Here is a 22,966-nt window from a genome sequence, read left to right on the forward strand (position 1 = left end):
TCACCAAAAAGTCGCCTCATCAATCATCTGATCAGGATTTGCTCACAAACAAACGTCAAAGTAGAAATTGCAGCTCGAACGTTTCTTATTGACTTATTGACAAATTCATTATTCTTACAGTCACACATACAGTATTAAAACTGGAAGACCTCATTAATTGTCAAATAGTGCAAATAGGGCACTAAAAAAACACTTACTTGCAGCAAATATTCACAACATGTTCATTTAAGAGGGCTGTTTAATTTAAGATACCAAGTTTCCGTACAACCAGGAAAAGTTTCTGTTTGGGGGGTTAGGATATGGAATAGTGTGGTTGAGGAAGTCAGGAATTCTTCATGCATGAAGCAATTTAAATATATATATAAAGAAATGATTTTCAAAAGACATAGTGAGGAGAATTCTTAGCAATAAATTTGTATTTGTTTATTTATGATGCTGTTTGTTTGTTTGTTTGTTTGTTTGTTTGTTTGTTTGTTTGTTTGTTTGCTATATTTGTATATAGGTATATGTTGACTGTAAATTTGTGTTTTTGAAACCATTTGTGAGACTAAGCTAGTCTATTAACACAAAAAAGAATTTATTGATGGGGGTGGGATTAAATAAGTATGTATTTCTTACCACTCCTTTTCAAAAATGTAAATTGAATTGTGAAATTGTATCGAGAATCTTTTTGTATTTTTTTATTTTCAATGACATTCTGTTAACATGTTTGAAATAAATAAAAAATCAAATCAAATAAAAACAATCAACAGGTACTAAGGCTGCACGATTAATCGATATAATGTAGAATTAGGATTATTCATTGAGGGGGATTCAAAAATCGGAAAATCAACCTCTTCTTTTCTAAATGTGAATGTGAATTTGTATATATATATATATATATATATATATATATATATATATATATAGTTTTTCTAAATGTCTTCTTTTCTAAATGTGAATGTGAGTTTTTATATATATATATATATATAGCGTATTAAGTTAGTATACATGGCGACTGTAAATATATGCAATATAAATGTCCATTTATTAACTCTGACTTGTATCATGTGACCACCTTGTTCAATCAAGCACACTATAAAAACAGGTGTGCCTAATGCTGCAACTCATGTCTGATGAAGAACGTTTAGCCCGAAACGTCACGTTTTTTGGTGTAAATTAAAATTGGGAGCTATCCACACAGCTGTGCGGACCTTTTTTTCATTGTTATTTTATCAAACCCACAGGGGATTTATCGTTCTTTATTAAAGCTTTGCAGTTGCACTTTATTCCCAATACGGAAATTTGCCTCAACGGGTACTAAAAAAATCCCAGAGACTAATGATTTATCTTTTGTTTTTCTTCTTCTATGGTTCTATTATTCTACCTGCATGAGGCCCATTGTGCGTTGCTGAGTCTGAGAAAGAACACAGGATAAAGTCTTTACTGAGCTCAGACAATACGAGTGGCAGACATCAGAGGGAGCTGAGGCTCAGCTTTAGCCGTCTACAACCTCCCCTGCTGAGACGCACTCGCTTCTGCTCGCGATACAAAGTCTGTGCTTCCAGCTATTTACATAAATGCAGTGTATCTAATGTCTCAATAGTGCCTTGTATTTGTAATGGCTGGGATGAGAAGACCTCTGGAACATGGCGAGAAAAAAAGAGGTGAAAAAGGGAGATGGGTGGATGAAGGAAGACTGGACCAAAAAACACAAACCACCATCTTTTGTATTAAGACGGACACATTCAAAGGATAAGTATGTCTCCACCTGTCGATACTCAACAAGTAAACCCTTTACGGTCCCTATATAGAGGGTTTTCACGACACGTCATCAACCCAGAAGTTTCCATTTTGGTGATAAGCAGCAGCAAACTGCACGCACACAAGCAAATCCCAAATTTTGAGAGGAAATGGTAAATTACTGCGATTGATAAACCACAGAAAAGCTCCTCAAAAAGCGTTATAGATACAAAAGCATACAGGAAAGGACTTGGTCTGCAGGAAAGGGCACAATATTAGGAAAAGTTATGGTTTATCGGTGGTGCAGATCCATATGAGTTAGCTCCCTTGTCTAGGATCAATGACGACATGGAGAGTCTTCTGTCTATGATGTATCCTGATATCGTCAACTACCTGGATTTCGCCAATCCCATATGCAGCGGAAGACCCTAAATCTTATAAAAGTTTGGAGGTCTATAACCAGATGGTGTGTGGATCAAGTCATCAACAACAGATGTGTCGTGAAGACCAAATTAATGCAATAACGGTAAAAGTTCAGACCTTTTACCTGGAATACAATGAGAAACACAGCACATTTTATCTACATATTAACAACTGTGTTGCTACTGTAGCAGGCTATTAAATGTAATTATATTAAGTCAATAATGCCACATGCAGTAGCTTGATATTAATTATATTATCATAATCACACTAGAAAATTAGTTAAGATTCGCTGCTATCAACAATTCACTTACCTGACAAGAAATGGACCAAACAAATTTGGATGTTTTCCAGATTTTTGCCACATAGATCCAGGTTTAGCTTCGCTAGCCACAAGCGCCTCCTTTCCTTTGATCATTTTTGACATTGTTCTCCCTGATTTGTTCTAAGTTTTGGAAGTCTATAAAACTTTAAATGTTTTTCACAGTCTGAATGATTGGTTCAGCCAAAAACATGGCAATAATTCACCATTTCCTTTTGAAATTCGGGATTTGCTTGTGTGCGTGCTGTTTGTTTTACTGACGCAATATCGCCAAAATGGCAACTTCCGTGAAAACCCTCTAATGCAGTAGTTTCCAATCTTTTCAGCCCGCGACGTCCAAAATAAATGTACCAGAAACCGGGGACCCCCACTGTACCTGAAGGAGGTTGAACACAGACATGAACGAGCTTTTTGGGGTCCATCTATAAAATCTGGAAAATGATGGTCCATTGATCTATGAATCTGTAATAACCATTGTATTTATTTATCTGAATAATATCCACTGCTATCTAGGAAGTTTATTATTATTTGGGCATTCATATATTCTCATCTTAAAGATGTAAATCCTTGTTTTAATCAGAAATAAAATGGCTTAAAAGTGACCAAAAATGGTGGAAAAGGTGGTGAAATGGCATTTTAAAAACAGAAATTAGTTAAAATTTACAAATTAGAGTGGCCAAAAACTGACAGAAAAAGTGGTAAAAAGGGTTAAAAGTGTCACTATTGGCTTAAAAGTGGCAGACATTGGGGGAGGGGGTTTGGGGTAATGTCATTTAAAAAGTGGGAATAATTAGTTTAAACTGGCAAATACTAGGCATGACAAATCATGAACGTGATTAAAATGGCAAAAAAAAATAAGCATGAAATATGGTGAAAAGGTTAAAAGTGACAATATTGGGTCAACATGTGTGACATTAGGTGGAAAAGTGGTGGAAAGGGTTTATAAGCGCTGAAAGAGTCTTGAAAGTGGAAAAAATTAGCAGAAAAGTGGCAGAAATGGGAATAATGTAGCAAAAATGCATTAAAAGAAGCAAAAACATGTCAAGAAAAAGTTATGAAAATAGGTTAAATTATGGCAAGTTTTGTGTAGTTGCCAAAAAGGCTAAAAATAAGCAAAAATTGGATAAAATTGTTCAAAATATATTCTTAATTTCTTGAAGGCATCTGACGACCGCCTCCCAGTGTGTCCCGACCCCAAGGTTGAGAACCCCTGACTTACACAACTAATCCTCACTATCACTTTCTGCTCATTTGACCTTGGTTTATGTTTTTAAGGACACTTTCTCATGAATCAAAAGGAGCAGCTTTGTCTAAATGACATCATTTTTGGGGCTAAGTGTGTTGTTGTTGTTGTTCTGTGAAGCACTACCAGATGAAAATGCATTATTAAATACGTTTTTAAATCCAATGATGGGGGCATTTTTCTTGTTCCAAGAAAGCAAGATGTTTGACTGTAACAGGATGTGATAAGAAGGCATAATATTAAACTATAATGTTTCTGAGGCTTCACAAAACACTGTGTGCACTTGTAAAAGAGACGTTAAAAGACAGATGAAGGTTTCAGCACCTGATATTTCATCATCAAAACACTGAGTTTAATGCTTTGAAAGTTTTTTTTTTTTTTTTTTTTTTATTTTAATGAAATGTTAAGGAGCGGTTCTTTTTCTTTTAACACCTTTGAATTTTTTTATTATTATTATTATTGCATGTTTTTGCACCTAATGTGACACTGAAAGGAAGAGTGTTAAATTTAAATGGAGATGAAGACGTCAGTTTGGAGGAGCATTATTTGACCTGTAGAGCCCCCGTGTGGTAGTACATGGTATAACAGCTCATTACCATAGTAACCTCAGCTTGAGGAAAACCTCCTATTTTTCTCTTTACTTTGGTAAAAAAAAAAAAAAAATAAGTACAACAACATCAGAAAAAGTTCCTAATCATGTCTGTATCTTTCATAACAATACAATCATGATGTCATCTTGATGTTTGACCTCACTGCTTTGACCATGTTCTATTTTTAGCTGTGGAATTTAATGCGTTCTGTGTGAGTTGGATTTTATTTTAGTGTAGAATCAGTTTTTAAATCATATTTTTCCTCCTTAATTACTAAATGTATCAGAACCAGAGCTAGAAATGAAACTATAACTGGTGGTAAAAAAAGGGGGGGCAGGATTTTTCTTAATTAATAATTGTATTAGTATTAATATTATATATTATAATTATTAAAAATACATAATTATTTAGTTCTTCCACAAATAAAGTGAAACTTTTGCAATTATCTAAATTAGCTCCTGAAACAAAACAACCACTTTTTAAAGATCCTTTCTATATGATATTGAGATTTTTAATGTTAACATAGTCTTACTACAATTTTTTAAAAGGTGGAAAAGTGTGAATATATGAATGAATGAATCAATCAATTGATTCCCAATAATTGTGGCCCAAATTGGACCTCAGTGTGTTCATCTCCTATATATTGCATTGATTGTTTATTCACATTATAATTTTTCAGATTGTTAATGAATTGAGACTTTGTTAAAGTTTACTTTAGGAAATCTAGAAAAAATGAAAGGTGTAGGAATTGGATTAGATAAGTTTATATTTCTACCTACTGCTCTTCGTTCATGGAAACTGAGATGCGTGAGAATTTGAAGCTGTGAGAAACTGTTTTGTCGATATTTCTTGATGTTAATTTTATTTTATTTTATTTTATTTTCAAATGTTTTTTGTTTGTAGTCATTTACACGATCAAAATAAATAGAGAAATCAATTCAAATCTTTCCTCGAGTGGGAGACAATCTGTGTATGAAGTTATTGTTTGTAATACAGACATAAACATTTATTTATTTTCTTATGTATAGGGTTAGGATTACATCATTTACCAGTTTCAGTTTGGATTAAGGCCTTGTTATTTTTCTTGGGGCAGATTTGCATCCTGACATAGAGTGAAGTACATAAAATCTCTCAATAACCCAGAGTTGTGTGTGTGTGTGTGTTGTGTGTGTGTGGTGTGTGTGTGTTGTGGTGTGTGTGTGTGTGTGTGTGTGTGTGTGTGTGTGTGTGTGTGTGTGTGTGTGTGTGTGTGTTGTCCTTTCTGCATCCACTGCCAACACGTTTCATACTTTCCCCCAATTAGAAGAAACCCTCCATTGAAAGCAGCAGCAGTCAGTTTGGCAGCCAGACATCTTGTTTTAAAACAAGAAAAAGTCAACGTCGCACTGACCTTCAAGATAAACAGGGCCTGCAATTAGCAGTGTCCCTGCCGTAAGCTGTACGCAGCACAGACAGCCTGCTCTATGTCTGTCACAGGGAATGGAAGTGAACAGGAAACAGGATGCATGCTGGGAGCATCTCACACCGTGGAAGAAGGTCACTTTGCAAAACATGAGCAGCGAAAGCGAAGAAGAAACAGTGATAATTAAGGAAAATGTGATGATTAAGAGCTGGGAGGAGGCGACAGGGAATGTTGGTGTTAACGCAGTTGTTTGTGACCTCAGCATAAATTATCCCTACAGTTAGCTTAAATGAAAATTAATATGTATTTGACTTAATAGGCCTTTTATTCCTCGTGCAATATTGTGACTCAGGGTTTAACATGATTGTGCCTTTTACTGTTGTGCCTTTCAGCCTCTATTTTCAAATTGTCTTTATTTTTCTTTTTAAAAAAATCGATTTATGACTACACATATTTTTATAGTGTTGTCTTATCAGCGCATTGACAAAAAAAAGCTTCTATATCTCAATAAAAAATAAAATAGAAAAATAAATAAGAACAAGGGGGGATTTTTTTGTTTGTTGTTTATCAATGTATTTATTTATTTATTCATTCAGCAAAAAAAAGGTTACAGCAGTGAACACATGAATTGTGGGATAATTTTTATTTATTTACTTGTGTATTTATATAAATATACGTGTGTGTGTGTGTGTGTGTGTGTGTGTGTGTGTGTGTGTGTGTGTGTGTGTGTGTGTCTCCAGATGCAACTCGGTCTGTTGTGCCTTGTAGCCTCTACTTTTAATTTTTCATTTACAAATTGTCTTTATTTATTTATTTATTTTTTTTAAATCTATTTATGACGACAATTTTTTTAATAGTATTATACAGTGCAATGACAAAAAAACAGCAATTGAAAGAGAAAAATATTTTTTTTTTATTATTTATTTGTTTGTTCATCAATTTATTTTTTTATTACTTCAGCAAAAAAAAAAGGAAACAGCAGTGAAGATATGAGTTGTGGGATCATTTTTATTTATTTATTTATTTATTTATTTATTTATTTATTTATTTATTTATTGTTTATACAACATTGTGACTCGGGTTTTAACATGATTACGCTTTTTAGCCTCTACTTTTAACTCTTAACTCCCGAATTGTCTTTACTTATTTATTATTTTTAAATTGTATTTATGACTACTGTACATATTTGATGTCATTGTTCTGCTGTTTGATTGACTGACTGCTGCCAACGACATTTCGTTTTATTGTCTTATCAGTGCAATGACAATAAAGCTTCTATATCTAAACAAAAATGTAAATAAATAAAAAATTGATAAAAACAAAGGGGAATTATTTTCTGCATCTTTTTGGTTTTTGTTTTCCAAAAAAAATATTTGAAAAAGAGACGGAAGGAGAACAAACTTGTCAAATCTAACCCCATTTTCACGCAGTTATTACTGTTACTTCCTATACATATTAAACAGATTTAATGTACAATCTACAGTACATTGATACATAATCAATCAACTGCACCAATAAACAGTATATAATGTATACAATATGCATCATAGACTTCATTACAATAACTATAATGCAAATTACTGATATTAATCATTATAGAAATGTATATATTACCACGATAAATATTTTATGATAGTTTGGTAGAAATATATTATTTACACAAATAACAAGTGGATTTAATAATCACTAATTATACAATGCCTTATTAGTGTTTTATTTTATGAACTTGTATGTTTTATGTTTTAATACATGATAAATGTCTCTTATCAAATACTGTTCTTGTTTTTTTATGTAAATGGAAGTGTGATATATTATTATGTAGTTGCATTTTTCACTGTACATTTCACTGTATATTTCCTCTAATTTGTGTAATTAGTTTTTTTATGGCGACAAGTGAACATTCTGTTCAGGGACTACAGATGAAAAATAGCCTTCAGGCTAAATCTGGTACATTTTCTGTATTGATATTAATGTACATTGTCCCTGTTACATAAACCAATAAATAAAATACAAAATAAATAAACAAACAATAGCATAATATTTACTATATGTGATTTCATATTTAAATATAATAAATGTTTGAATGCAGCCCAAAGTGAAGTCCTGTCCACATTCCATCATTTCCAATCCAAGTCTTTCTTTCTTACTATGAACTTTATGTTGTGTTAAATGCATTGAGATGACTTTGTTGTAATTTGTATATAAATAAAGTTGAATTGAAGTCTAAAGTGTATTTGTTGCTCCAGCGACAGGCCGGGCCAACACGTGTTGTTCCTCTGAAGTGACAGTGTAATTAACCTCTGGTGGTGCTGAGAGACCAGTTCAGAGCAAGACCCGGTGTACCTGTCGGTCCCCGATGGTTACGGTTGCCAGCCAACACCGGGTCAAAGCAGAGCATCACCACGGCAACGAGGAGAGCCACCTGCCAAGGCCAAGCTGACCTCCACCACGAATTCATTCTGAGAGAAGAAGAGGAGCAGAGAGGAAGAGGATGCAGACCAGGGCAGGAGAAGTAGGGGTTCGTTAGACAATAACACACACACACACACACACACACACATACACACACAAATACACACCAAACAGGGCAGATACAAATATTGCTTTGGAAAAAAGCAGAAACGATGTCAGAAGTGATGATGCAGAGGTCAAAAAAGTCAGGACAGACAAACACACACACACACACACACACAACGCACACACACACACACACACACACACACACACACACACACACACACACACACACACACACAATGACTAAATCAACACCATAACTGCACCAACATCCTTTTATTTCCATTTTACACAAATATTAACCTTCACTCTTCACTTATTTTCAACCACAAACACTTAAACTACAGGTTATAATGAAACAAAGGAAAACATGAGTTGTTTGTGAGATCAATTATTTATTCTTTATTTTATTTATTTATTCATTTATTCACCGCCTTCGGTGCTCGGGCCCTAATAATAATAAAATGCAGTTTCAAAAGTTCTGAGCTGGCACAACTAATCACTAATCCTGGCTATACTTTGTATTTATAATACAGTATAACAAAAAGTAATTCTAGAAAGAAATGTTTTTTAGGTCACCAGTTTACAAATGCCATTTAAAAACATAATACCATGATAAAACAAATCAGGTCAGAGGCCAGTATATTTACATGTTTTAGTATAATTTACAATTCCACCATGTTAGTCTTGGATCTGGCAACGTATTCTTGCACAGTTTACATTAAAGTGTGTGGTGAAGGTTTGAAGGAAGGGAAGTATCCTGACTGTGGCTCGTAAAATAAAAATTGAAAAAAGTTAAGTTCAATTAAATTACCACAAGTGATTTCAATGACATGGACTTAATAATTTAACTGATCTCTAATCAATGTTTTGCATTTGTCTTAAACTTAAAATGAAAAAGCAAGTCAACCTAAAGCTTTGACTTTTTCAAACTCATTAGGATAAAGCAGGGATGAAACTATCACAGCGGGGGCCACAAAAATGTAATTGTGTCTGATTCGAGGGCCACATTATTAACATTTCAGAATCAGAATCAGAAATTATTTTATTCACCAGGTACAGTTTGAAAACAGCACAAGGAATTTAAGTTGGTAGTTGGAGCGAAGGACACACATTAACACATCGAGGCACCAACATATTTAAATGAAAAATGGGATCAGCATTTAGATGAATGACCAATCTGAGCATTAATTCTGGTGGTGGGGGGGGGGGGGGGGGGGGGGGTGAGAAAGGGTTTTGCCTTTTTAGTTTTTGTCTGGGGTTTTGTTGTTTTGTCACTTTGTAGTCATTTTGTGTGTTTTTGGAGTCATTATGTATAATATCGTTAATTTTTGTGTTTTTGTAACTATGTATTTTTGTGTCATTTTCTGGATGTTTGTTGTTGTTTTGTGTGTTTTTGGGGGTCACTTTCTGGATTTTTGTCATTGGTTTTTGTATTTTCCTGCATTTTGTGCAATTTTTTTTCACAGTGTGTGTCTTTGGAGCTATTCTTGTGTTTTTGTAGTCATTTTGTTTCAGTGGTTGTTGTGTCTGTGTTGTCATTTATGAGTCATTTTTGTGTATTTTTGGAACTTTTTGTGTGATTTTGTGCACTTTGAGCATTTTGCTCTGAATTTGTGTGTTTTGTGTATTATGTTGGACTTTATATTCCTTCCAACTTTTGTTTTGGGGGCCGCACAAAATTAGACTGAGGGCCACATGTGGGCCCACAGCGATGACCTAAGGTCCACTTCCTTAACCACTAAACCTCCACATCACTTTTAACCTAATACTATGATTTAATGAAAAAAAATACTTTATTGTAGTGACATTACAATGAGAAATGTGCATGCTTGATAACTAAAATGACTCTGTATTTGTAATACAGTATAATATACCTATAATATACCTGTAAAAATGTTTTTAGGGTCACCACAAATTCTTGATACAAAATGGGGTCATGATCCAAAAGAGGCTGGTAATTATTGATGTGCAGGCTAAAGAAAAAGCCCTGCACGTATGGGATGTGACATCATCATGTGTCTGTAGCAGATCTCACCTGTTGGTTCTTCTGTCTGCTTTGGTCTGTCGTCCACTCTGCACCTCTCTAAGGACAGGGGTCAAAGGACATGGCTGCATTCACCCACACCTCAAATCTCCTCCTCCTCCTCCTCCTCCTCTTCTTCCTTCTTCTTCTCTTCTTTACCTCAAACAGATGCAGCCTCTGGAGAAAAGCAGGTACAAAGACGGTGTCAGAAACTCCAGTTGGCCCCGGCGCTCCTCAGTGGCCTCTGTTGGCCTTGCACGAAAGTCTACACACTCCAGACACACACACACACACACTACGCAGACACACAGACACACACTTGCACAGGGGTGGAGATGTGAGGGCCTGGATTCTGTCAGAACCATTGTTTACACAGGGTTCACCTTCCCCCAGGCTGAACGTGATCTCCACCCATCACACACACACACACACACACTAATACACACAATCAGTGTGTACACACACACACAAACACACACATAAAGACACAGATGCACAAAAAACTCTGAGCCGATCAGATGAATTAATCAGTTCTAAATGAGTGTGTGGAGGAGAAACTTATGGAACAGCATAGACCAATCACAAGTCAGAAGACACACACGCGCACACACACACACACACAGCTCTGTTTACAAAGGCACTAACTCTACAATCAAAATGAAAGACAACACATTCACACAAAAACAAAATGAACCTTCATTATTCATTAGCACTCATTCACATGCAGCAACAAACACTGTTATTTTTTTTACAGGTTCCAGTTTCATTCTATAAAGATTCACCGTGTGGCACCACTGCCCCCTAGTGGACAAGATTCTAATAGCAAAGACAAACTTGCTTTTTGCCTCAAAGAGCAACATTAGATTTGATTTCATTTATTATTATTTTTTATGTAAATACCTGTATTCCTCAAAGCAACAATAACCAGTAGATAGACATATTTCCAATTCCACTACTTTATTCTTGGATTTTGCATCCTCTACCTGTTCTTGCATTTATTTATTTTTTTGGTAAACATTCATTAATCATTGTTGTTTCTTTCTTTCTTTCTTTCTTTCTTTCTTTCTTCTTTTTTTGTCTCAAACATCACAACAAAATCCACATCACAACAATAAAAACAAAACATTGAATACATGTTCTAATCACTATACAATGAAAAACAAACAAGAAATAGATTTAACACAAATAGTACATATGGGATGAAGCAAAAGCTTAACCTCAAATTCAACTTGCAATTATGTTTTACAATCCATTGCTGAATTAATGCATTTTTTAATTTTATTTTTGTGGTCCGTTGTCTTATATATAAGTATTAGAAGTGAATGTAATTGATCTATTCACTCGCAATCTTTCCAGGGTGACATCTGACTAAACTCCTTGATTTGATAGATAATAACAGGTAAAATTACTTGGTTTTCTTAATGTAAAATACTAGACGTAAAAAATACATGATAAAAAAGTCGTCCTTCATTAGAAGCATCAACACATCTTACTGTCTGCATGCTGCAATGCTAAGGACAACATATGACATTTTCCACACTTTTTACAGGAGATCCTGTTTCAGCACAGTTTACATTAAAGTGTGTGTTGAATGCTTGAATGAAGGGAAATTCCCTGACTGTGGAATGTAAAATAAATGTTAAAAACAACAGGCTAAATGTGCTAAATTAATTATTAATTAATTCTTAATTATTTATTTTCAAAAAAAAAATTAAAAATAGAAAAAAACAGATTGGTGTTTTTGTTGTATTAATTTAAAACCAGGAACAGGAAAACAGAAAAAACAAATACACAAAAAAAAATGGTCGGCCACAGTTTTTATGCTGGAAAACAAATAAGTTCAGTATTATTGTGCCTTAGTTTACACTTCATCATCTACATAATACACAAAATATGTAAGAAACTGAAAATATCCAAGCAATAAGTGATAGATATCATTCCCAACATGATCTCCACTTTAAATGTCCAAGATATTGTGACCAATTTCTTGAAGATTTTTGAGTTTTTTCATCTGTTTAACATTAAAATTGGCAGCAATCATGCGATATAAGCAAAGGAAAAACTGTAAGCCCCTGGAAATATGGTTCAGCTTCATTTACACAATGAGTCATGTTTTCTCTGTCAAGTTTACTTTTTGCAGTGGACCGAATTGGATGCTCCAAAGGGCCAGATTTGGCCCCCGGACCATGAGTTTGACACAAGTGGGAAAAAGGGTCCAGCAATGACCTAAGTCCACTTCCCTAACCATGAGGTCACCACATCACTTCTAACCTGATTCTATGATTTCATTAAGAAAAGAGGTTTTTTTAGGGCCATTGAAATCAAAGTGTAGCGTGCTTAATAACTAAAACTACAATTTTAAATTTGCAGAAAATACAAAACTAAACATAAAATAGTTTTTTCTAAAGATTTGTCTTGATAAATTCTAGAGAAGGTGGAGACCATGTGAAACTTGATTGATGCAGGTTTGCTGAAGTGAGAAAAGCAGATCATAAAATGGCCCCACTATAGCAGAAATAACTCATCAACAGCTACAATATCTAGAGTGTCGACTGATTGTACCCATGTTGACACAGCAGCTGTTTTTTTATTTTTATCATTTTATTTATTTTTGCATCTGTTTATTTATTTATTTTTGTACGTAGCTCTATTTCCAGTTCAGTATGTGAGGTGCATGTGTGCAGTGATTAGGAATGCTGCGTGTTTCCACTGAAGCCCATTTCTTATTCCCTTTTTAAAGGAAGGACCATGGCATGCATTTTTAACAGCTTTGTTCTCTCTTACACTCAATACAAGTGTGTGTGTGTGTGTGTGTGTGTGTGTGTGTGTGTGTGTGTGTGTGTGTGTGTGTGTGTGTGTGTGTGTGTGCGTCTCCAGATGCAACTCATTTGGTCTCCCGGGACAAACCGTCCCATCAGTCACAGCTGAGTGTTGTCACCTTTTACAGGGTCTCACACACACATACGCACACACGCACACACGCACACACACACACAGATTATGAGCTTTAACTAAGGTGTAACTGTGTTAATGTGCTCACATTAGCCTATGCTATATAAGATCAGGATGATGGCGTGGCCCTTTGGGGGATCCGTGTTGTGTTTTCAGTGTGTGAGGAAGAGGCTCAGCTGGACATCAAAGACACTGGCCCTCATTTATTAACCTTGCGTGAAAACCGGGTGCAAATCTGAGGTCACATTTGGTCGTACGACAGGACCAATGTGGGATTCGTGAAACATTCGTGTTTGATCGATCCCAGCGTACAAATAATCGGGTGTTGATAAATGCGGCGGCTGAATTCAATCGTCATTAACTTGCTTTGTTACGCCCTCCTGTTTCGGAGACCCCACCCACTGTGGTCAAACAAGAAAATTAATTTTTCCAAGATGAAAATCAGCATCCTCACATCTAAAGTGGAGCAAAACAAAGATGTGCTTTTTGACAGTGTGAAAACTGGATTTAAAGGAGCGCATTTAAACGCTCTGTGGAAGAGAATCAGCTGCCGAACAACTGACGTCTGCCCCCCTGTGCGCACTGAGAACAACTTCACAACAGAGATCCTGGGGAGACACATGGATATGACATTTATGTCGACCTTAGTTGTCCGCAGGCTTTGGGCAATGAATATCACGTCAAAAGAAATTAACAATCGAAAAGCTTTAAAAAAAAGCCTTAAAAATGACTAAATGTTGTCCCTTGTCTCGATTTATGATGCCATCAGCCAATTTCACCTATAATTCATCACATTACCAATTACTACAGCTGATTTGTGAAATTTTAAGGAACTGTATACATTGAAAAGCAATAAAGAGGTTTAATTTCTTCCGTACAACCACCGGTGATGTGCTGTGGCGTCATTCTCCAAGACAGAGCATAGTAACGCCTCCCATGTGCATGTGTGGGTGAACCTATGCACTCCTGCTCAGTAGCAGAGTTTATTAGCTGGGTTATCAGGTATTCTGTGACAAATGTTGAAACAGATTTACAATGGCGCATAGTAAGTGTAAAATTGTTTCCATATTTGTTCATTTGTTTGGACCTTTTGTAAAAGTGCTGCAGTCATTTGTTCATTTGTTGCATGAGATCATACTGAAAGGGAAGGTCCGAGACACCGGAAGTAGGTGCAGCAAGCTGTAAAGTTGCCATTGTAAATCTGTTTCAACATTTTTTCAAGTGTTTTGCTATTTGTGTGTGTGTGTGTTTTTAGCCAATTATGTGTATTTGTTTCCAAAATTGTAAATGTGTTGTGGTATTTGTAAATGTGTTTTGTACTTCTCAGCACCATAGGTCTGAATGTGGGTCTTCTTATGCTTAAACGACAGATGAGGTTAGTTTAATACTACTTTCCTGTTCTGAACCACAAATCCACACACTCAGGTTTACGTACATGAGCTCAGACCTGACGTGTGATCTGATCGTAGCGTACGCTCACGTCACAATTGATAAATACCAAAGTATACCTCAATATGGTCCAACGCACATCGTGCGCTCAGATCTGAACATAAGAACGGTTGATAAATGAGGGCTAAGGAGAGGAAGTTGTAAGGAAAACACACACACACACACACACACTTTGCAACGAGTGTAGTGACATGCTGCAGATTATCTGACAACATTTGTTCCGGGTCTTCATTGCGACCCCCCCTACCTCCTCCTCCTCCTCCTCCCCTGTCGGGCTGATCGGTGTCGTCTCTGCCTGTAATCAAACAGCAGTTGACGTGGGGGGGGGGGGGGGGAGAGGCAGGGGGTGGGTTGTGTGTGGGGTCTCATTGACATGCAAGCAGACAATCTGCAGCTCCTGCACAAATACATCTGTGCCCCGCATCCCAACGCCATCATCTTGCCAAGCACTCCCCACGCAGCAGCGAGTAATCGCAAACACACAAATCTGGGAGATTGTGCCTGTGCTCACACACACACACACACACACACACACACACACGCACACACGCACACACGCACACGCACACACGCACACACAGACTGGCTGACCTCCGCTGGCGCATCAGGAAACATGAATGCTAAAAACACAACAAGGAGACACATTCTGCCTGATGGGGCCGACGGTGACTCGTTTGTCAAGGTGGGACGGGAAGTCCCTGTGACGAATGAAAAGTGAAGCATTACTCGATGACCGAAGGGTCAGAGCGAGGAGACAAATACAAGGACGGAAACGTGTTTAGAACAGATGGATTCTTAGTAACACTAAGACGTTATCGATCCAAACACTAACTGTGTAGCACACCTCATCTAAAACAACAATTTGGACACTTTTAGGGCATGTACTATGAAGCTGGATTTCCAATTATCTTGCTATCTTCCGTGACTTATTCAGTGTGTCCTGTACTACGACGTTGGCTAGCTTCATCCCGAGCTAAATCACCACGGTAACTTAGGCTGAACACCTAACCTGGTCAAGAGCAAGATTTGTTCTGAATAAGATCTGAGCGAGTCCTAAAGTTCCGCCCCCTGAACAATCAGATCTCCTGGAAAATTGCTATTGTTAGAAGATCCTGGTTGGTGCAGCTCTGACATCTGCGTTTAGGAAAGAAAGATTATTAATGAATAAACACAATCCTTTCATTTACAGATTGATTACATCCTGTAGAAAAAATATAGATTTACATCTGATAGACTGATCAACAGTCAGCTGATGAAGCCTGTGTGTGTACTCTCCGTATTGCGGATGGATCAACTCATTTATTCATTCATAGATACGCTATAGTGATGCAGAGAGTCTCAGCAGGAACATACTACAGTGAAACAACGTGCTCATCCCAGTGTGTGTGTGATAAATTGAGGAGGACTTCCTGAATAGAAACACGTCTGTGAGGTAATAAACTGATCAGAGAGCTGTCCGTTTATCATCCCATGAACTAATACTGTATAATCTCACACTTTTAAGTATTAACAGTGTCTGCAGCTTCCTCCCAGTGTTCCTTCCTTCCTGCTTTTTTATGCAGCAACAGTGTTGTTTTTGTTTCTGAATTTTGATTCTTCATATATTTAAAGAATGACTTCTTAATTATGACGTAAGTTGCTCTACGCAGTTTCTACATCATTGTCGTTAGTCTCCACCCCTGTCACAAGAGCTTGCACGTGGACAGGCTTAAATCACCTCTTACAGGACCCATGTTAAGCTAAATCAACTTTTCTGTGCTTTAAACATCATTAAAGTGTTATGCAGGGTGAGCACAAACACCTCGCTCCAATTTGATGACGCGTTCCCACTTCGATGACAAATTTGACGCGGCACTGAGCTGGAGAAGCCGCGCCTCCAGGAAGCTCTCTGCTGTGATTGACATGTAAACAGACACGCCAAAGAAGGTGAACATTTCAGCGTCCTTCGTGCAGTGCTTTGTATGTATTTTCTACATTCTATGTATGTGCCGGTGAACGCCCCGCCCCCACACAATGTCTACTCTGTCTCGTGTTTATAAAGGAGCATGAGCTCGGCTACGCAGTGAGTGGGAGGAGGGCGGGCCGTCCTCTGGCCCTACATCACCGTGCAGGGAGGAGGAAGTCGGTGTCTCCTTTTATAGACATGCCCACTCATGAATATGCATTAGTAGGCCACAAATCAGCCCATTTGTATAGAGTTGCTCAGAAAGTGATTTTTCAGAGGCTATAACTTTGGAAAACAGACGAGTTTGGGAAAATAAACCTCAAATACTAAGTTTTTGGGGGTTTTAGAACAAATGGAAATGGGTGAAAAATAGCATGACATGAGACTTAAGTGAATGTGTTTATTTCCTGCTACTTAGTACAGGGGTTCTGGGACACAGAATGTTTGGTCAGAATAAGCCCGCTAACGGAGAGATATCCCAGATATACTTCACCAAAAGAGGAGGGTAGTGATTTGATTGACACTGTGATTTTCACCTCACTCCACTAGACATTTGATTTCTGCCGGATTTTGATCTTTCCTGTAAGCCCCAAAATAAACATTCGCCTTTGTTTTGCCGCAACTTTCAGTGAAAACACCAGAAATGTGTTGGAGAGTCACTTCGGCAGAGTTTTTCACTGGCAAACACAAGAATAATGGTAAGAAAAAAAATCGATTCTCATAAGAATTTGCAATTCTAATCATCCACAATTCTGAATTGATTCATAAACTTCAAAAATCTTTTTTTTTTCAAGAAAAACTATAATTCAGTAGATCTGCTTAGTCTTTACTCAGAAACAACTGTACATACAAATAAATATTAGTGTTCTCATAAATAGAAAACACCACAATACAAAAAGTCTGCTAGCTTCATGCTAACATTTATGGGAAAACCCATGAATATGCTCATTCTAAAATTTATCGCGATCGGAGGCAATTTATAAAACACACTGTTTATGCTTAACTTTCACAAACACAGTGTTAGGAGTGTTATCAAACAGTACACGTAAACATACTCACAAGCATATGTTTTTTTCAAGCCGAAAATACAAGAACTTTGTTAGTAGAGACTAGTAGGCCATGTGCTTTCAAGATGGCGACTGTTAGGTCAAAACACACAAACTCACCCAGACCTTACAGTCTATAACACAATCCCAACAGGAAACAACAACTTACAATGCAGCACGTAGACAGCACAAGGAGTGCGTGTGTTTTTATTTGTGTAGCATGAATAAATGTTACCTTCTGTCTTAAGTTTGCCTTTGTGTGATTGCATTGTTGGAATCAGTTTATTTAAAATAATCTGAAACAAACTGTATTGTTTTGATGCCATAATTTGCCTTAACACATTATGCATTGGATCAACTGTTGAATCGAGAGTCGGTTAAAACGAGAACTGATTTTGAATTGAATCGTGACCCTAAGAATCCGAATCAAATGGAATCGTGAGACACCCAAAGATTCACATCCAGTAAGAATGACGTAAAATCATTGATATGCATCTGTCTACACTGAGGACTCCACATCCCACAATGCTTTGTGTAACTCTTTTCTGAAATGTCAATAAGAGAATGTTCACAATGGGGATCAAAACAAACTTTCGAGCAGTATTTTCAACCTTCTACATCTTTCTTTTGAGCAATAGATCTTTGATTTATTGATCTATGAAGTCTACACTATGTCTTTATCTGATACAAAATGGAGTTTTTTTTTCACTACAGCAGTTTAAACTCCAAGATAAAATAATCAAATGGTCAGAGATTTTTAAGACAAATATTTGTTGGCATAAAATCAATATAAAAAGGGAAAATGCTGACACGACTAGGCTGTAACTTGTGTTTGTAACGCACTACACCCATTTCTACTCCATGCATCTCTATTACTGTTTACTTGACAATAGGTTACACAAAAAGGCTAATTTGGCACAATATTTGCACATTTTTATCTTATGTAGTTCATGACTCAAAGTAACACAGTGAGCAGTCATGTGGCCTATCCAGGTCTTTATCAGTTGTTTTATTTCCTTTTACAAACTGATCCATTTACTTTTTAAAGTAGTTTGGCTTGAAAACATGTGTTAATTTGGTATAGATGATTATGAAGAGGGATGAGTGTTCCTACTTAAAAAAAAACAAGAGTAAATTAACTTCTTCTTGAATGAAAAAAGAGTTTTTCTTCAATGAGACGGTGAAAACAAAGCACAAGCAGCTCAGGAAGCATGAAAAGGACAACTCATGGTTTAAATAAAAGAGTCAAAACTGAAAAATGAAGAGTCGTGACATATGTATCGCAGCTTCGGAGCACAAATAGTTAAAGAGGTGAAACTTTCTGAATCAGATACACCATTTCAAACCAACTTGTTAAACTAACTTCTTCTTTTCATTCCAAACTCTCTGCGTATCCATGAACATGGAAAACGAAGGAGACACGACCACACAGGCTTGACATTCCTTATCGGATTTTCTTTCCCCAGACAAAGAAAAGAGCATGAAGACAAAAAGCATATCGGTGTAAAACAAAGTGCATCTCCCTCCGAAAAAGGCAGAGAGATGTTGAAAATGAAACGGGTAAAAGTACAAAGCCCCATGGAAGCCCGTGTGATGCGTTTCAGATTTCTGCCGATATGCAGCAGTACAGTATTAACACTCGGGCAGGAGGTGGGATGTTCCTCCTCCATATTCCCCTCTTTCTGAAAGCATGGCAGCCTGTTGTTTCTCTCTCTCTCACACACACACACACACACACACACACAGACAGATAGACGTGTGAGACTGTTTCTCTGCACAAACTGAGAAAACTCACAAGTATAAATATCTGATTAAATCTCAAAAATTTCTTCTTATAAATAAAAATATACAGGTATATTTCATTCTTTGTCTTAAATGTAACTCAAAACACACTGGATCCAAATCATTAATATACAGTAATCATTCGTTATATTTCTATATTATAATTATCTTCACCAAGGAGGTTATATTTTCATGCCGTTTATTTGTTTGCCTGTTAGCAGGATTACGTCAAAAGTACTTAACGAATTTTGACAAAATGTTATTTATTTATTCATTTATTTTTTTTGTGACAAGGGACAATGCACATTAATAAACAAATATGTAAATGTGCCAGATTGTAGCCACAGGCTAGTTTCCATCTGTAGTCCCCGGCAGGTCGATGTTGTGTACAACAGAAATTACATTAAAAAAAAAAAGATAACAGACAACACCAAAATCAGACAGCATCATGGACAGTACACGTACAAAGACTCAAATATAACAATTTTTAGTTTAGGACATATCAGAAATAAAGTGACCATTGCAGCTAAAGTGCATAAGGCAGACGATGAAGTGTTTTGGTGCTAAAGTGCAAATGTGCTAATATCTTGTCTTAAATAAGAAATTGCACCTCATCCTTAGCCTGGTTGGTTGATAAAGTGCTATTATTGTTGCACATACAGTAGTCCTATTGCACATAGTTAGCATTAATAAATGTGTTTATACATATTTTTATTGCACTGAGAGAGAAAAAAAAATATGTGTAATATTGCACAAAATATGCATAAATAGCTGTATGCATATGTTAACCAAAGACTAGACCTTATGCCATGGAAGATTACATTAAACTTTGAAGAGGATCCAGATCAATATATTGATTCTGGATTACTTTCCATAATCAATAAATCCCTCTCTCATCATGGGTCAAATTTGAAAAACTCATATCTCGATTCGTAATCGACTGATCTTTATGAAATTTGACTCATTTACTGTATGTCGGGTTGATTCCTGATTTGTCGCACTGTTGTTTCATCCAGGTCAGATCTGGAGTGTCCTTTCATTTGGACCGAGTCGTAGCGTAATAGTTTGCCCTTGTAGAGTAGCTTTAGCTGTGTTATCGCATCAGTCAAAAATATCAGTGAATACTTTGCAAAAGTTAAATAAAATACATTTTAAAAACCTTTTTTTAAATGCAGAAAAACATATCAACCAGTTGTAATCAGGCAGCACTTTGTTCACTTAAACAAAAACGTAATACTTTTGGCTGAAAAGGGGTAATAAATGAAAGTGAAATACTCGCAAAATAAAGCCAATATAAAGCCCAGTTTCACAGAGCTCCTTTTTTAATTTGTGCATTATTATTATTATTTTTTCTAAAACAATATCAAAAATCAATCCATAATTTTAGTTAACGCTTTTCATGATGAAGACATTTGGGAATGAAATGTTGCTACAATACAACCAGTTGGATGTTGGTTTTACATTTTTGCTAAAGTTTACTTTTATTATTATTATTATTATTATTATTATTATTAGAAATAAATATGGTAAATTGGAACATTTTGAGATCTTATTATTTACCATTTATTACCACACAAAAATACCAAAAATTGGTACTGTTTTGAGTACCAATACCGATTCACAGGTCATGAGTATCGGTTCAAACGTCAAAGGTACCCATCCCTAATTGTATCGTTATTCAACACTATTTGTAACTAATTAAAAAAGAAATTTCTTTTTAGCCTTTGAAGTGTTAATAATCATGGTGTTTTGATCGGGATCATTGATCCAGATAACTGCCAATATCTGGCAAAAAGGAGATTTGGAGCTTGGCAGAGGTTTACGTTTCTGTAGATTTTTGGTTTATATCGTGGTTCAGGTTTTTCATAGAGTTAACATAAAATAAAAGCTGGTATCCTGTTTGTAGAAAGCGTTGAACGTTGTGTGAAAACTATCACCTTGGTTCCAGTCTGAGGTGCAGGACAATAATATTTGATGACTTGTGTTTACGGTAGAGTACGTTGAAAGCTGTCTGACAGACACGTATAACACTGCTGGACCTCTTTACTGCCACTGTACTGTCTGCCCTCATAAAACAACAAGCAATTAAATGGAGGATCCACAGCTTTTACTGAAAGCACCGGGCGGGGAAGGCGAGATGGAGTCGTGAGTAAAAGTCTGAATCCAGGCCCATTACCTGGCTCAGGTATTGACTGCAGAGTTGTGAGAGAGGCCCAGGCTCTAAGGTACCATTACAGCCCAATTGATCGGCCTGCACTTGGGTCGGAATCCCGCCATGTTGCAACAGACGTCGTCTCAGGATCCGATGACCAAGAATTTATGTGTATTTATAAGGAAAGGTTGGAGTCGCATTGCAGCAGAAAAACAAATTAGAGCTAATGTTTTTATTTTGGTCTTCTTTGTGGTTTTTGTGCTTTTTCCCAATCTCTTTTTACTTTTTGGTGTAAAACTGGAATTGTCTCAGTAGCTGATACAAAACGAGTATCGGATCATATCGGCCTGCATCTAGAACAGGGGTCGGGAACCTTTTTGACTCAGAGAGCCATGAAAGCAAAATATTTGGAAATTTACATTTACAATACATTTTTATTTTCATTGGATGAATACTTTCTCAGATATGGCCAATTTAGCAAGGGGGGTACGTGTCGATTTCCGCTCGTCCTTATTTTTCTTCCATTTTCAGCTTCCAATATCTCAGGAACTACATCACATAGGAAACTGAAATTTGGTATAGTAATAGAGCTCCACCTACTCTCTATGAATATACAAAAACATCTGATATACGTTCTATCTGGAGGACATGCCAACACCTCAAATTTGAAAAAAGTTAGTGTGTGTTCTGGAACATGATTGGGCCTTCAGTAAACAACTTAGCATCTGCCTCAGCTCCCTGTAATTTGATCAGCTTTGAGCTATGTACACAGACTCTTCACATCAGTAATGATTAGTTACAAATATGCATTGGTTCTTTGGTGAAAGTCTCTTGAAATCTGAAAAAAAAATTTTTTCTTTACTATGTTCATTGGCCCATAACTGCATGTGGGAATGTAAGAAAGACATTTGATCTCTGTTTTAATCTATAGTATAAAGATGACTCTTTCTTGGGATATAAAACAATATTGACGTCTTAATTTTTAGTGTTCATCCGATTAAATTAAAAATGTAAAGTGTGCCAACTGAATAATTTAGGAACAATTGTTAAAAATGTCTGAATTTTTCATGATCGAATTTTGTTGAAATGACATGAAATTTTCCTATATCCGTTTTTATACGATTTATTTAGGGTTTTTTCAGGATATATTCATTTTTTTTCATTTATTTTACTCAATTGTAGAATATGGTAATGTTTGAGGTTAATATTTATGTAGCCCATTGGTTTAAAATAAATGGGCTGGTTTTTTTTCTCCTATCATTGCTATATCAATATAATATCAAGTCATTTCATTCAACACTCCAAAATAAGTCATAAAAGTATGCATTATTTATGCTAATATTGCATCAGATCAATATCAGTATCGGCCAATACAAAGGGCATAGGCAGAGAGAAAAT

The 22,966-nt window shown here is 36.2% G+C and overlaps 1 protein-coding gene across 2 annotated transcripts in view; it reads right to left on the minus strand.

Moving 5' to 3' along the window:
* The window catches only part of LOC114463409 (protein FAM19A4-like), a 97,043-nt gene that overhangs the window by 52,990 nt on the left and 21,087 nt on the right, over nucleotides 1–22,966 (minus strand). For both annotated transcript variants that reach the window (XM_028446953.1, XM_028446954.1), the window contains 2 exons: nucleotides 10,255–10,419; nucleotides 8,043–8,158 (listed from right to left, as the gene is read on the minus strand). In XM_028446953.1, coding sequence (XP_028302754.1) covers nucleotides 8,043–8,158; nucleotides 10,255–10,334 — 196 coding nt within the window. In that variant the 5' untranslated portion in view covers nucleotides 10,335–10,419. The remainder of the gene's footprint in view (nucleotides 1–8,042; nucleotides 8,159–10,254; nucleotides 10,420–22,966) is intronic.

Source organism: Gouania willdenowi, chromosome 5 (genome assembly GCF_900634775.1).
Source record: "Gouania willdenowi chromosome 5, fGouWil2.1, whole genome shotgun sequence".
Classification (NCBI taxonomy): Eukaryota; Metazoa; Chordata; class Actinopteri; order Blenniiformes; family Gobiesocidae; genus Gouania; species Gouania willdenowi.